The following is a 16,555-nucleotide window of genomic DNA, read 5'->3' as shown; positions in this document are numbered from 1 at the left end:
CCAATAATTCTGCAAAGAAAAATAAAAGAATATTTGTATTTTAGTAATGTTGAGATTTTTTTAAAAGAAAATATAAAATTTATTTGATAACCTATGCTAAAGACACAAACTACAAACTTCCAAATTGACTGCTAGTATAAGGCATGCTTTCTGGCATTGTCTCAATGGGCCTTAGCCTGAGAAGTGAGAACAATCTCTGGAACACTTGGGGCATTTTCCTCAATGGCCACTGAGGGTGAACATTGACCAAACCTGGGAGGACTTTTGCTCCTGAAAGGTCCCATTAAAGAACCTGGAACATATTTAAAAGATAAAAAATTGAGACCAACATAGGCTAAAATGCTCGCCTACATTGTCAAAGGAATAAAGAAACAGAAATATGTGAACATTTGTTCCTGCGTTTGTCTAAAGAAACTTGGAATATTGTACCCTAAAGGATACTGCAGGATGAAATGTCAATACAGAGAGAATAGAGAATAGCTCATTGGTATGGAATTTAACTTTGGCAGTAGAAGTTCAGTCAGGGAATGGTAGTGAACAGCCTTCTCAAAGTAGTAAAGGGGAACGAAATCTTTAATTTGCACTGTGCTAATTAAACGAAATCTGCTGCGATTAAAAGCTCCAGTCATTGAGGTACAGACCTATGTAGAAATAGAAAAAAACCTTAGTCACTACCAACCTCAAACATACTTGAAATAGTGACCATGTATATCTCATGAGTCGGTGAGTATTTTATAAAATATCAGTGTTTCACAGGAATAGTTTGTAGTTGTTGCTTTTCCTTTTCTTTTTCTCCCTTTCTCTCTTCCTTCCTTCCCTCCGTCCCTCCTCCCTTTCTTCTTTTCTATTTTTTCCTTCTTTTCTTTTTTTGTGGGTTTAAATCACGAACTTCCAATGGAAAACTTTTTTCTGTGTTTTTGAGAATCACACACTCCATAAAATGTCTAACCTGTGTTTGAAAATATAGACATCATTTTAGGGAAGAAATACAATTTGCACACAGGGTGCCTTTTTTGCAATACTTTCCTTTTCAATCCCTAAATACTTCTTGACAAGATGGTGCAGCAGTGTTGGAAAGCATTAGCACATCAACAGATGCTCAGAATCAAATGATTTAATAGGCATAAACTTTTTTTCAAATAATTGTAAAGCTTTGGTTTAGCCTTTTGCATACCTTGCATAGTTAATTACCTAGGCCTTAATGTTTACATGCAATGAGAGTATCTACGGCTATAAACTATATAATTTATAATTGATGTAAATGGGTGTTATTATGTCAATTAGGCAGCTGTGTCCTCTACCTCTTGGTAAACAGCTATGAGTGATAAACCGAGTTTGCAGAGAGGTACCTTCTTTTCTTCATAACAGATAAAAATAAATTACCTAGGCAGATTAGGCTGTCCAATTGTTCTCTGGTGAGGTGGATGGGAAATCCAGACCCTTTCTTTTGACCTGTTGACTGCAGCAAACGGTCAATTTCGTTACGCACTGCTGCCATAGCTTCTGGGTGCCGCAGAAGATAATACATTGCCCAGAACATAGTTGGAATAGTGTTTGCCACAGAGGCCCAGAGAAAGCCTAAATGATGTGCTGGGAGAAAATAAGTGAAAAGGAAGATTAATAGCGTTTATTACACTGATTAGATTTGCAGTGTGCTAATTAAAAGATGTTAGGACACAGACCCAGCCAAGGATCAGTGCATGCTAATGAGAACCAATAGGCTTCTGAAGTCTAATTTTCTGCTTAATGAGAATAGTTTAAAATGTAATGTGTATGGGGGGGCAGTGTGGTGGGGGATGAGATAAGAGGAGTAAATGCAGCTTAGTTATACTCTTTCTCATTATCACCATTAAGTATCTTGTTTTACCACCTCAGCAAAAAAAAAAAAAAAAAAAATCAATTATAGAGGGTTATATCAGAGTAAAACATTTTATCATTAGCCAATTAGAGCATAAAAAATTTTCAAGGTCGCCATTTTGTCTTTTTATTTCAAAGGTCTATTGTAAATGATTTTGTTTTAGGCAAGTGCTCATTCAGAAGTTCTTACCTCCTATTTCAAGGTCCTCGTGCACATAATATTTCTCCAGGACATCTTGCCTGCTTTGAAAAACTTCTGACCATCCTTGCATCTTGGCTAACTTTTCTGATGAGAAGCATTTTATAATTTTCTCTCTAATAGACTTGACATTTCCTAGAAGCTCAATGGGTATGTTGGATACTAAATATGCAAACTTGTCATCAAATTTTAAAAAATCATCTCTTAGCTCACTAATAAATTTGTTGTTGTCACAAACAATAACTTTTCCATATATAGTTGTAAATGTGATCTCAAATATTACTGAGCTGCAGAATGGATACAGTTGTGCCGTGTCCCAACTTGTGGTTTTTAACAGCTGGGGTTCAAACACTTGTTTTAGATTCTGCATCATGCTTTCCAAGAGTATGTCCAAAGATTTGCCTTGCAAAAATTGATAGCAGAGGTGAAGCTCATCATTCATGTCATGATTTTTTTGCAACTGACTGATGCTAAATGCTTTCTCTAACAATTTATTAGAAAATACTCGAAAGCTTAATTGTTTATGATTTTTTATCACTAGCTGGTACTGGAAGGGGTCCAGGATAAATGTTATGTACTTTCCTAGAAAAAAAAAAGAGACAGAAAATATGAGTTTGTTTGTTAATAAAACAGAAATAAACACCACAAATTTAAAAATATGTTAATCAAAATTAGAAAGACCCTAATAACTAAGGCAAAAAGTTTAATACAAATCCATTTCATTCGAAGATACACTACATGTTTCCTTTGAAAGATGGTGGAAAACACTCTAGAAACATGAAGTTAAATATCCTGAAGTTCTTACTAACCTTTGCAAAGATGGTTTACTCTTCCAATTTTTATTTTAACTAAAGTACCTGAACACTTTAAATATCCTTTAAATATTCTCATAATCCCCTGACTTAAATACTTCTCATATATTTCCCTCAATAAAGCAGAAAACAAATTGGCAACATGCCATTCCATTTCTGAGTATTTATACTTCATAAAGAGCTTTTTCATGCTTAGGTGTCATCTGAGTTTTGTTCAACTACAACAATTTTAACTCAAATAAATGACCAAACTGTATGGAGCAGGTACTCACAAATAAATGTCTAATTCAACACTAGCAAAAATCCACTAATGCCAGCATTTTCACTTTTATGGATGCGGGAGATTTAATAACATGTTCAAGGTCACATATTGACTGTGACTGACACAGGATTCCAAACTAGAACACATCCATTCATCCACTCCTTCAGGAAGTCATTCACCATTCACCACATTTATTAAGATCTGGAAACTTGGTTGGATCCCTTTCTTTTTGAGATACAATTATGTATAGAAATCATTGCATCCCTATGGATTGTGATATGGCAGGGGTGAAACACAGCGTAAGGAAAGCAGAAAGTAGAGTCTGCTTCAGTCAGCCTGGAGTCATCACCAAGGTCTCTTTGAGGTGATGACATTTACCTTTTCTACATATCAGTGTTGCCCAAACTTATCGATTTAAAAACTTGGGATGCTTGTGAAAAATACACATTCCTGCAAGATTTTGATTCAGAAGGCTTGGAGGGGGTCCTACCAGTGTCCTTTTTGATAAGGTCCTCAAGTGATTCTTATAAGGATGCACCTTGAAGGACACAGTCTACTATAGTCTGTCTCTCAAAATTGGCAGAGACCTTGGAGAATTGCTTGTTTACCATCTGCATTTATCAGTTGATAAAGCTGAAGAAAGTCAAGAGATGTTAAGGGTCAAGATCATGCTGCCATTTTCAGTGGCAGACCCTTGACGAGAAGTTTCTCACCATGCACTATTCTTTGTCTTCTCACTAGAGTGCTGTTTTAAGATTCCTTCTAATTAGAAATATTAAGCAGATAGTAATCAATAATGACATTTAATGTCTTTCCTGTACAGAACAGGCATAAACTTTAGATGATCCTAAAAACGTTAACATCTACTTATTTATTGTCTTCATGTCATTATTCCTGTTTGTGTCTGTGTGTCTGTGTGTGTGTGTGTTGCTTTGTTAGCGGAACAACTTCTCACTTGTTATTTATGGTAACTCAAACGGCATCATAGAAATTTAATTCAATTTGGTGCAAGATATTTCAAATAAAGTTTTGAAATAATTTTCAACCTAATCCTAGAAACAGATAAATATGTTTTTGTTTCACAATTTTGAAACACAAGTTTTTAATATACATGAATATACATGTGCTATGATTTATTTTCTAAAAATGACTCAGATGACTTAAATTTTATTCACTCATTTTCCCCTTGATTGATTCAATAATGTGAGTGGATCTAGGATGCCAGTAAAGCTAGAAGTGGCTATTCATTCTGGTCAGATCCCAAAGCTGTCTTCTACAAGGTAAACTAAATTTGTGTGTGTGTATGTGCTCTGGGGAGAGCAAAAAGGATTCAACCCAATTTAGGCATATTTTATGACACCTGCTTTACCATCACAGCTTAATTAAATAAAATTGCCAGCATCTGCCTGTCAAATAATTGAAAAAAATCAATTTTCTTATTTTGAAAAAGATATAATTTTAGGCAAAGTTGTGTATTTTCACAGGTGGTGATTCATACTTTTCTCCTTTCACTAAATAAAAGGATTCTGCTAAATATCTTTGGGGTTATTTTAAATTATTCCCTAATATTACTAGAGTGTATAAAAGATTCAGTTAGTAAAACACAATATTTAGAGAATATTTTGAATTTTTTCCTACAATTTTCTATATTCATCTAAATCTAAATGGAAACAGAAAATATATTCAGACATGACAGCATGAGCTACCTGTTATTGGGCCTACTGAAGTAGAGGCTGTATACATGCTACAATTTTTGTTTTGTCTACAATCATTACAAATACACACATTCATTTTCTCTCTCTCTCTCTCTCTCCCTCTGTCTCTCTCCTATCCCCATCCTCTTGGGAATGAGGGTATGGGAGAAAACAATGAGGTTATTTTCAAATAAAAGGAATAAAAGTTGAATGTGGACAAAATGGTTCAAGTTAGCAACCAATTACTAATAAATTGCTTTTAAAAATATAAGCAGTTGTTTGTACATCAGTTCTTTATAAAAATCAGTACTGTTAACTTCATTTGTTTGTAGATCTAATCTCACTCCTTTTAAGGCTCTTTTCACTCTAGGATCTGTATTTTCTCTTTCTCATTCTTATTTCAGTGTCCTTCAATATCAAGGCATTGTGTTTTACCTACTATCTTTTTTATTGAGATGTGAATTGCTTCAGAAGAAGACGTTTTGATTTTCCGGATTTTACTTTTCATGTGGATTTGGAAGTACTAATAACCCTGGAGATGTTAGCTGGCTTTCCAACTTTTAATCTTCAGTATAAACAATTTAAGCTAAGTTTTCCAAAATTAATATTAATTTAAACCATCTGTCCACCATCTGCTAATGTGAGATGCAAAACCAGAGTTTCTTTGTGATCTTTAATCAGACAGTTAGGAAAACTCATATACATTCATAAAATGAATTTAAATTTCTTAACAAAGGAAATCTGAAAAGGTATTCTGAAGGCCGTGTATTCTTGCAGCAACATTAACTTTTGCTCCAGGGTGATTTTATGTAAATGAATGGCCAGTGTCAGCAGGCATGTTACCTAGTTTACAAAGATCACAAGGTAAAAACAATACCCTTTGCCATGTTTTCCAAAGAGAAGAGAATGCTGTCAGCAGTTGATATGAAATATTGATTTAAAGAATTTCAAAGTTTGCATTTGTCTAAAATATAAATGTCAAAGTGGGGCTGATATCTGCAAGAAAAATACAGTATAAATCATTCTTAGATGCAGTAAATTTGAAGTCAGGTCAAAATTTTTGATATCTTCCTTGCCAATCATTTCATTCTCTTCCCTTTTTAGGAGCTAACTGGCCTTACAATATTAACTGTAGCATTCCTGTATAAGCTGCATAAGAGACTTTACCACCTCAGTAGCCTTTCCACTTCCGTTAAAATTAATTCTTTAGGAAGGTAAAGCTACATAATTCAAAGTATGTTGGTAAATGTATTTTAAAAATTCAGTCATTCACCCTAATGTCAAACAAAAAGTTTTGACATCGGGGTCATTATAAATTGAATTTTGGTGTTTTCATTTTATATATTTGGTGCTATACAAAGATATATATATATATATATATATATCCATGAGAATTGGCTGCTTGGCATAGAAATGTCCCGTAAAAAAAATATAACCAAGGCCAGAGGATCATTTGAGGCCAGGAGTTCAAGACCAACCTGGGCAACATAGGGAGACCCCACCTTTGCAAAAAACCTTAAAAAAAATTAGCCAGGTGTGGTGGCACACACCTGTGGTCCCAGCTACTCAGGAAGCCAAGGTGGGATGATCACTTGAACTCAGGAATTTAAGGTTGCAGTGAATTATGATTATGCTACTGCACTCCAGCCTGGGTGACAAAAGGAGAACCTATCTCTAAAAAAAGAAGAGACAAATTTGAATTTTAACAATTTTCATAATTAGAAGCTTTTCATCTCTGTGTTTAGCTTGTTTTACAATAGAAGTTTTTAATCTCAAGCTGAAAATATCAGTTGGAAGAGTGAAATATGAGTCAACTTTGTACTTTATGAGGATGGCCACATGTACATATACCCCCGCTTGTTAGGAAGATTTCACTAGCTGCTGACAATGATGTACAGTGGTGCTTTGCTGGGGTGACATCTAGGGAAAACGATTCCGCTGCACCACCACACAAAACCAATTAGAGAACTATTTTCTGCGACAGGTCAAGAATTTACATGATTTCTCATGAAAAGATGTACTTTTTAATTTCTTTATTAAGATGACATCCGTGTCCCTTGAGACTTTTGGGGATGACAATCATTTGCTCATCATGCAAGAACATATACTCAGTGAAATCACATTATGAGACAAGAGCGGAAGACTTTGTTCTTCATTTCACATTTTCTAAATGAGCTACTTTGCAAACTGATCACTAGAACCATATACATTAACAGGATTTCTTGACAGGAATTTATGCAAATTCTAGTAAGAAGCAAAAGGGAGGTATCATGCACATTTAACTGTGGTTGTCTACTGTTGAGTTCAAACATAACCATGGTCAAATTATTCAGATGTTAGAAATTCAGCAAGCTTCTTGGTACCTAAGATTAAGAAATCAAGCATCAGCAGAAATTGGCTATTTTTTTGAAAAGTGAATAAAGTGATTCAAATCTGCCACAACTTTCTGCATAATCATCTTAGGTTATTTTTGTACATTGGTATTAAAAAAAGAAAAACTGAACATGTCAATCACTTGTTCTATCTATTCATTAGAAACACCAGTGTTAATTATTTAAAGTAAGAATGACTCTTTTTAAGTGAACAATATAGTTTTGGTACCATAAAGCCCAAGGCTCACTTAGAGGAGAAGCACCAGCTCAGGCTTTTATCTGTACAGTATTCTACTGTTTCATCAGCTCTAAGGAATTAGGGGCTTCCCCATCCAATATTCGTTGAGAATCAGTTCTGAGCTCTAGACTAAATGTTGACAATAGAGAAGCTAACAGAATAATGAAGGGAGACAGATAAGTCAGTTGGTAATAACTTCACAATGTATTAAATGCTCCTACAGAAGTGATACTGGGAGTAACTCGACCCTGGAGAAGAGGCACCAAATATAGGAGGAGTCAGCAAAGGCTCTTGAGAGGAAGCAATGTGTGAGTCTGGCCTCAAAAGTTGAGTCCATGTCAGTCAGGTAAACAATAACATTCTGGCAGAAAGAACAGCAAGATAAAGAAAACCCAGAGGCCCCACCAGGTATGGCCTGTGAGGAGGAAATTTCAAACAACATGGTGCATTCATGGTGTGTGAAGCACAAGGCGAGCAGCAGCAAGAGACTGAGCTGGAAAGGCTGGTGGAGACCTGATCTTGGGGAGCCTCATGAGGACTACTGTATATAATATAATTCCTCTAAGATGCATGATTTTTTTTCCATTTCAATTTTTCTGAAATCAGAATGCATACAATTTTTTTTTTTTTTTTTAGATGGAGTCTCGTTCTGTCAACAGGCTGGAGTGCAGTGGTACGATCTCGGCTCACTGCAACCTCCGCCTCCCGGGTTCAAGAGATTCTCTGGCCTCAGCCTCCCAAGTAGCTGGGACTACAGGCACATGCCACCATGCCCAGCTAATTTTTGTATTTTTTTTTTTTTTTTTAGTAGAGATGAGGTTTCACCATGCTGGCCAGGATGGTCTCGAACTCCTACCTCGTGATCCACCTGCCTCAGACTGGCCAGCTTCCAGGCAAAGGAGTAAGTTGTGATGAAACTGATACTGTCTGTCCATGGGAGAACTCAATCATGCTGATAATTTCCTCCAGTTGGATCATTTCTCCCAAATACTGCATTAAAATACGTTATTTGCATAATACTGCATAAAATGCATTATTTGCATAATACTGCATAAAATGCATTATTTGCATAATAAAGCATTGAAATTAAGTCACTGTAGTTTCCAAAGGTTGCCTCTGACCCTCAGCAAAGTAGTTACAGGCAGAAAAAAATTACTGGCTCTCTAAGAATAGAACATAAACTTCCAAGGCTGGTTGAAGGAAGATGTAAGGGTTGAGCTAAGAAAAAGGCATGCATGTAGATGATTTAGATAAAGAACCAGAAGGGGGAGTATAGAGAGTAAAGGAGTAGCAGAGTATTTCAGGAAGGAACAAGAGATCAGCATTGTCAAACCAGGTAGAGAGGTCTAGGTAAGTGGACCAGGGAATAACTTCAGCAAGGCTGAAGTCTGGTTATAGTTAGGAGGGCTCTAGGAGATATGCAACTAGAGATAGCAAATATATGCAACTCTCTTGAAAGAACTGAAAGCAAAAGAAAAGAAGAAAAGTGGAAAGTAACTAGAGGGGAACCTTAAGCATGGTTATAAGTGATGGTAAGAGCCCAAGAAAGAAAAAAATGAAGATGCATGTGTGAGAGGAATGAATCTAGATGTACCAGTCCAGAGGCGGCAGGAAGAAAGGGTCATGGGGACAGGGAGATGGAGTGTCTTGAACATTCTTTGAAATTGGAGAAAACATGGTAAATCATTGAGAAACGTAGGTACATTTGGTAGATACATGGGGATCTAAGGGAGATTATTATACTGGATCTTCAGTTACCTTGTGAAGGAAGGAGAGTGAACTGTGTTACCAGAGCCCCAGTGAGAGTGGGGAGCGAGACCCGGCCTCTTCTTTTCCTGCCACTGGCAACACTCAACAAGCAAAGGAGTGTGGGTAATCTAGTGTGTAGAGATCAGCTTTCAGAGCACAGACAGGACATGCAAAAGCAAAGAGAGGGAATAGCTAGCCCAGGCCATAAACTGATGTTGAAGATTGTATACAAAGATAGCTATGATGTATTCCTTCCATCTCTCTACATGTGCCCCCATGCAATGTGACTCCGCTACTCCTTCCAAGAAGAGGTGGAGTCTCTTTCCCTGCCCTTGATTCTGGACTGCACTGTGACTTAGTCTAACTAATAGGATGTGGTGGAAGTAAGGTTTTGCAATATCTGAGCCTAGGCCTCAAGAGACCTTGAAGCTTTTTCTCTCACTCCCTTGAGACACTAACTGCCATGTAAGAAACTTTTCTTGAGGATGAAAGACCATGTGGACAAGGCAGCCCACCCAGGTATGTGATGAGACCATCTGGGATCATCCAGTTCCCATCCAGAGTCCAGAAAAGCCACACAAGTGACTCAGGCCAGACCAGTTGTTATTTTAAGCCATTAAACTTTTTGGGGATTTGTTACTCAGCAATCAATAGCTGATACAGCTACATAGTTTGGGTCTTAAAAAACGTTGTGAACTAGGAACAGTCTAGCTTCTTCTCCCAGTCCTAGAATGTTTGGGGTGTGTAGCAATTCTGCTGTTTTTTTCTTCATTTTTCTTGGTGTTTTGGTACTTTATTAAAGTCTGAAGTGCAATGAAAGTTTTAAAATGAAAAATACATTCTTGACCAGTGGTTGCTGGAGACTCAGAGGCAGGGGAAGAAGAATGAATAGGTGGAGCACAGGAAATTTTTAGAAGAGTACAGCTACTCCATATGATACTGTGATGGTGGATACATGTCATTATACATTTGTGAAAACCCAACGAACTACACAATACAAAGAGTACACTGTAATGTAAATCATGGATTTTTAATGATTGATCAATATTGGCTCATCAGTTGTAACAAATATACTACATAGATACAATCAGGGAAACTGTGATTGGGGGGAGGGGGTATATGGGAACTCTCTGAACTACTAAATTTTCTGTAAACCTAAAACTGCTCTACAAATAAAGAGCATTAATTTAAAAAATACATTCTAGCTTTTGTATAGTTATATATATATATATTTTTTCTACCATTCTTAAAACCAAACTAAACCAAACCAAAATGACAGGTGATGGCTGGAAAGAAGGGTTCCCTAAGTACCATGAAGAGAGTTCTATAATTTGATTTTTAATGTGAGGATCACTGAACTAAAAATAATAGTTTTCTTTCACATTAGCTCTACAAAATAAAATAAAAATATACAAATATTCTACATTTTGCCTAGAGAAAAACAGAAAGACATTGAAGAACAAGTGAAAAATTATGACATATATAAGGTATTAATAGAAGTGCTTCTTACCACCAAGAAGAACAGTGAAAGTGTCACCATGTTGCTTTTGAAGTGTTTTCATGAACCTTAAGGGGTCTTTTCGTAAGTTCAGGACCACTCCAAGATAAGGAAGCCAACCTTTTATCAATGGAGGCTCACCGGGTCTCCTATAGGGGGGGAAAAAAAAAGATAAAAGAACAAAAGAAAAATCAAATCATTCGAATACAGGTGGTTTATTTACTGAATCCAGAAGTTGACTGCATGGATTGCACTGCTTCTATCTATTCTCTTACTCAGTGATTCTTATATAATCATAGACATGAGTTTACTGAGCTTCTCCAGTATGTATGGATAAATGCATAACTTCTGGTGAGCAACTTTATTTCAACGGTTTTTGGGGATCAGGTAGTTTTTGGTTACATGGATAAGTTCTTTAGTTGTGATTTCTGAGATTTTGGTTCACCCATCACCTGAGCAATGTAACTGTACCCAATATGTAGTCTTTTATCCCTCATCCCATCCCACCCTTCCCCCTGGGTACCCCCACTGAGTCCCCAAAGTCCATTATATCATTCTTTTTTTTTTTTTTTTTTTTTTTTTGAGACGGAGTCTCGCTCTGTCAACCAGGCTGGAGTGCACTGGTGCGATCTCGGCTCACTGCAAGCTGCTCCTCCCGGGTTCACACCATTCTCCCGCCTCAGCCTCCCAAGTAGCTGGGACTACAGGCACCTGCCACCACACCTGGCTAATTTTTTGTATTTTTAGTAGAGAGCGGGTTTCACCGTGTTAGCCAGGATGGCCTTGATCTCCTGACCTCTTGATCTGCCCATCTCGGCCTCCCGAAGTGCTGGCATTACAGGCATGAGCCACCGCGCCCAGCCTATTATATCATTCGTACGCCTTTGCATCCTGGTGAGCAATTTTTTGAAGGAATTGTGTCTTGCAAGGCCTGTATGACTGCCTGATAGTTAAGTTACAATCTGTTTTATTTATTTCCTATTCTGTTTCCCGTCATCATAGGTAGGTACCTGTGACTAAGGAGATCTCCGGGAAACTAAATCAACTGTTTGATATAATTTACTCTATGAAATTGTTAGTTATAATATCGATAAAAAACAAATGATCAGCTGCCTGATTTTATTGGTCTTTCACAAGTCATGTTATAAATGCTGCTTGATCAATTTCATCAATGAGACCTAAACTTAGTTTTGACTAATATTTATGTTATCTGCTATGTGCTTGGTGATGTGCAGTGGAACAGGCCAAATCTGAGTTCTAGTCAAACTGCTAGTCGGAAATCACCTAAACAATGTCAATTACTGATTATTTTGTTTTCTATACAGCATAGTGTTTTTATATGTGTAGACTCAGTCAAACTAACTCCACCTCATTTTAAATTCCAACTCATGTATAGGCATTTAGGTCTTTCCACAAATAAAGGCTATGAGGGTTTCTTTCTTTCTTTTTTTTTAAATCTTAAAAAACCTTCGATTATATTCTTATATAATAAAGGTATAGAGGGATGATGCATTATGGGATTTGAAGTTTTTTAAACCACTTAGGTCTACTTAACACAGTAAATGGAGATGTGTTCTTTAGGATGTGCAAGTCATATTCAAGTATTTGTTGTGAAATTTTTCACTGAATTGATTTATCACCGAGTTTAGAACTAGATGGCACATTGGAGGCTTTCATGCAATTTCTCATTTTTATAGGTAAGAGTTCTCAAGGCCTAAGAGATCAACAAGTTTCCTTAAAGTCATGAAACTATGTAAGGACAAGCTGTGTACCAGGATGCAAGACTTGGAGTCCCACAGCTGCATTCTGGCCTCTTTAGAAACATTAGTCTGTTAACCTGTGGACCTAGGGAAAAAAAACCACCAAAGCAGCTCACTGCCAGAGCTGACAGACATTGTGTGTGTGAACCTGAGGGCTCTTGCTGTGCCCTGGGTTTTAGAAGTTGGAAAGTTTAGCTGCCAGAGTAAAGCTCTTTGTTATCAGATGTCAATTAGACTGGAAATACATAATCAGAAGAGAAATAATAATCTTAAATTGAGAACTATAAAAATCTCCATATTATGTATTTGAGGTATTATTTTGATATAGTCTTTCATAAAGTTTTTTATTCAAGCTACCAACGATTGAGACAATTTGTTAAATTTTACTAATAATTTGCATTTTTTAACATACAAAAAATCCTTTAGAATACTATCAGTTAAAAAACAAGTTTTTTCTTTGTTGATTTGTAATCTTAGCAAGACTATACTTCAAAATGTCTTCCTAGTTATTTATTTGGTGAACTCAATCTGATTTAAAGTAAAAAAGGTAAAAAGAAACAAAAACAGAAAACAAAGCCATTTTATCCTAGAAAGGATTAAAACAAATATTCAAAAGAACTCTGATTCTGAAGCCCATCTGTGAAGACGACTTGTGCTACATGCAGTGCAACTCATTTTGATTAATCACAAGATATTACTAGCTCATATTTAATCAAAGATGAAGATTATGATCATACCCAGCATGGACTTTTATGTAGCTAGATTAACCATATCAGAGGCTTTTATTTTCCCACAAGCCAACATGGTAGAATTTCACTTTGAAAATAAAACTCAGATCTTTCAGGGGAAAGAATGTCAAAATAAATCCAAGTTATGGTAGAAATAAAGGAAAGATTTTGCTTTCTCTTTTTAGAAGACAATTTATCTTAATGCTAATTTACAAAATGTATACTGTTGTTTAAATGCACATACTTAGAAATAGGAAAACAAGAAACACTGCATAGAGATGGGAATCTTACTCATTATACTTTCTCCCATTATTTTCTTGAATGCAGGCTTTAGCAATGGAGACTTGCTTTTATGAGAAATATAAGAAAACCAAAAAAACTATTAATACAGTTAATTCCATATCCAAAGATTGAACAAGAGGAGACCACGCATGTAACTGTAGAGTAGGATCCCCAAGTTACAAACTGCCAGAGCTCACATGCTATCAATGACCCTTTCAAATTTGCAAGTGATCTAGTTCACCAAATTTCTTTTCAAAATATTAACTCTCTTCCTTGGTCTACTTATATTCTGTTTCATTTAATGTTGCTTGAATGTTGCATTGTGACAAAGATTTAGAAAGGCTTTTTGTCATATTCTAATTTAAAGCAAGTAATTTCATCCTCTATGCTCTGTCATTTGGTCAAAAGCTGTATTCTTCATGGGGTTTCCGCCGGGGGAAAGGATGGGGCTCAGAAATCCAGGGGATATTAACTTAACATTCAGAGTTAGGGAAGCACATTAGGAAGCTATTTTATTGTTACAAAGATGAGAGGGTCATCATTTCTTACAGCTGTGTTTATTTTGGCAGCAGTAAGCTTAAGACTATTAAACACCATGTCACAACTGTGCATATTTTCAGGAAAAAATATAGTGCTTGTTCAACTTATGACCCATTGAAGATAGATAACAGAAATCTGTCTTCATCAGTATATTTGTAAAAATTATTTAGGGAGGAAAGACATCACCATAATGATCGAGAAAGGCCTGATGACACACAGCACAGTGCAAATACTGCTATTTGTCTCTCTCATGCTCTGTGACTTTGAAAATGAAATACACACTGCCCATGGCTGAGTAGGGATATAGGATGCTTGTTGGGGTTGATCAAGTTTCAAAACTTAAATGAAATAGGTCCAAAAGCAATGAAGGGGAGCTAACAAATACTATGTTCCCTACTCCCTCATAATCTCAAACAGTATACATTTCCTCAAATCTTCTCATTACCGTTTAAAAAACTATAAGAACACATCTAAGACATCACACAAATTTGAGCTTATACAGGCTCTTGATAACTAAACCCAAGTTCTATGCAAGTACCATTGCATCAGTGCTTACAGTTTCTTTCATACAAGTTGTAGGGCACATCTTAAAGTGTGTGCAAAATGTCATCTACAGTCCAAAGTTATCTAGAAACAAATTTTGGAGACCGGGAGTGGTGGTTCATGCCTGTAATCCCAGCACTTTGGGAGGCTGAGGAGGGCAGGTCGCTTGAGGCTAGGAGTTGGAGACCAGCCTGATCAACACAGTCAAACCCTTTCTCTACTAAAACTGCAAAAAAATTAGCTGGGCAGGGTAAAGCTTGCCTGTAATCCCAGCTACTCAAGAGGCTGAGGTACAAGAATCACTTAAACCCAGGAGGCAGAGGTTGCAGTGAGCCAAGATCGCACCACTGCATTCCAGTCTAGGCAACAGAGCAAGACTCTGTCTCAAATAAAATAAAATAAAATAAAATAAAATATAAAATAAAACAAAATGAAATGAAATACTGGAGAAGAATCTAAATACATAAAATGGATGTAAAGTGTAAAGAGGTTTAAGACATTTCTCTTTAGTTAAGAAGAGGTACGCTGAATTTCATCTTCATGCTATACCTGTAGTTAAATAAACATGTTAAAAACTTGACTAGTGACCTATTGCACATTTTTTTCCCTCAACGTTTAAAGCCCATCGCTGCCGGGCACAGTGGCTCACGCCTGTAATCCCAGCACTTTGGGAGGCTGAGGTGGGCGGATCATGAGGTCAAGAGTTCGAGACCAGCCTGGCCAACATAGTGAAACCCCGTCTCAACTAAAAATACAAAAAAATTAGCCAGGCATGGTGGTGGGCACCTGTAATCCCAGCTACTCGGGAGGCTGAGGCAGGAGAATCGCTTGAACCTGTGAAGCAGAGGTTGCAGTGAGCTGAGACTGTGCCATTGCACTCCAGCCTGGGCGACAGTGTGAGAATCCATCGCAAAAAAAAAAAAAAAAAAAAAAAAAGTCCAGCGCTTCTTACAGCAATCTATACTTATCAGAGTAATTTCTTCTTTTCCACTTTTCCTGTAATCATTCTAGGCTAGGCGTTCAGGTTATTGCAATAACCTCCTAAGTAGGTGGTGAGCAACCTTTACACATGCACACTAACTAGAAAAAATAAAATTATGTATTTATTAAAAGTGCTTAAAGATGTAATATATTTGTATTAGGTAACCGAATATATGTAACAGTGCCTTAGTTTTATTTTTTTATTTTCCTGAATTAATGAAGATTTTCTTTTTGTGTATGTGGTTAAAATTTCAGAAACTACACAGCTGATACACATTACAGTATCTGATGATAATTCTGAATGTTTGAACGACTTTTTTTTTTGAGCAAGGCACTTTGGAAGCTGCTGTGTTTTACCGTTCTTTGACTTACTTTGGCAGCAACCTCAATGGAAAATGTAATTTGCTTCATAGTACCTCTTGGAACTGAATTCTTGAAACACTCTTTATCCCCACACACTTCTTGGGCTCTGATGTTAGCACAAGGAAACTTAGAAATGTTCTAACAACTCTTGATAATCAAGAATTGCATGTTTGTCAGGATATCAGGAAGAGGAGTATCTCAATACAAGGCTGTGGATGGGAGATCCCAAAGGAGGAGGAGATGGAAGATGTGGCTGAGTCTAGGGAGACCAGAAGCCCCAGTGAGAGGCCTGGTGGGGACAAGGAAGCACAAGGCCACAATGTATTGCTCTGCCAAGAAATGAGGTGAGATTTACAACCAACTGGGCACATTTTAGCAATGAACGCAAAGGTGGAGGGCTATACCCAAAGATATCTGAGGAGGCACCCTGGGGAAGCCAAAGAGGACCAACAGGAACATTTGCACAACAGGACTCATCAGATCAACAGAAAGGAAGTGGGGGGAAAGAGTCTTACATTTTATTAAATAGTTTTACAGAAGAGACTAGGTTTTAAACCAGAAGTGGCCAGACTATTGTCACTGGAAGTCTTCAGTGTTTTCAGTCATCACCAGAAATCAGGGCTCAAGAGAAATTTGAGTTCAGATATGAAGAAATAAATTTACATTTCTGCACATTT

At 36.8% G+C, this 16,555-nt stretch overlaps 1 protein-coding gene across 4 annotated transcripts in view; it reads right to left on the bottom strand.

The window, feature by feature from the left end:
- The window catches only part of CYP7B1 (cytochrome P450 family 7 subfamily B member 1), a 208,259-nt gene that overhangs the window by 28,390 nt on the left and 163,314 nt on the right, over window positions 1–16,555 (bottom strand). For 3 of the 4 annotated variants that reach the window (XM_019032966.4, XM_063709248.1, XM_063709250.1), the window contains exons 2-4: window positions 10,694–10,830; window positions 2,048–2,638; window positions 1,384–1,590 (exon numbers count right to left, since the gene is read on the bottom strand). In XM_019032966.4, the coding sequence (XP_018888511.2) occupies window positions 1,384–1,590; window positions 2,048–2,638; window positions 10,694–10,830 (935 nt within the window). The remainder of the gene's footprint in view (window positions 1–1,383; window positions 1,591–2,047; window positions 2,639–10,693; window positions 10,831–16,555) is intronic. The other variant, XM_063709249.1, reaches the window with a different exon arrangement.

The sequence above is a fragment of the Gorilla gorilla genome, chromosome 7, assembly GCF_029281585.2.
Source record: "Gorilla gorilla gorilla isolate KB3781 chromosome 7, NHGRI_mGorGor1-v2.1_pri, whole genome shotgun sequence".
Lineage (NCBI taxonomy): Eukaryota > Metazoa > Chordata > Mammalia > Primates > Hominidae > Gorilla > Gorilla gorilla.
Note: the sequence above shows the minus strand (reverse complement) of the source record. Positions and strands in the feature narration are given on the sequence as shown.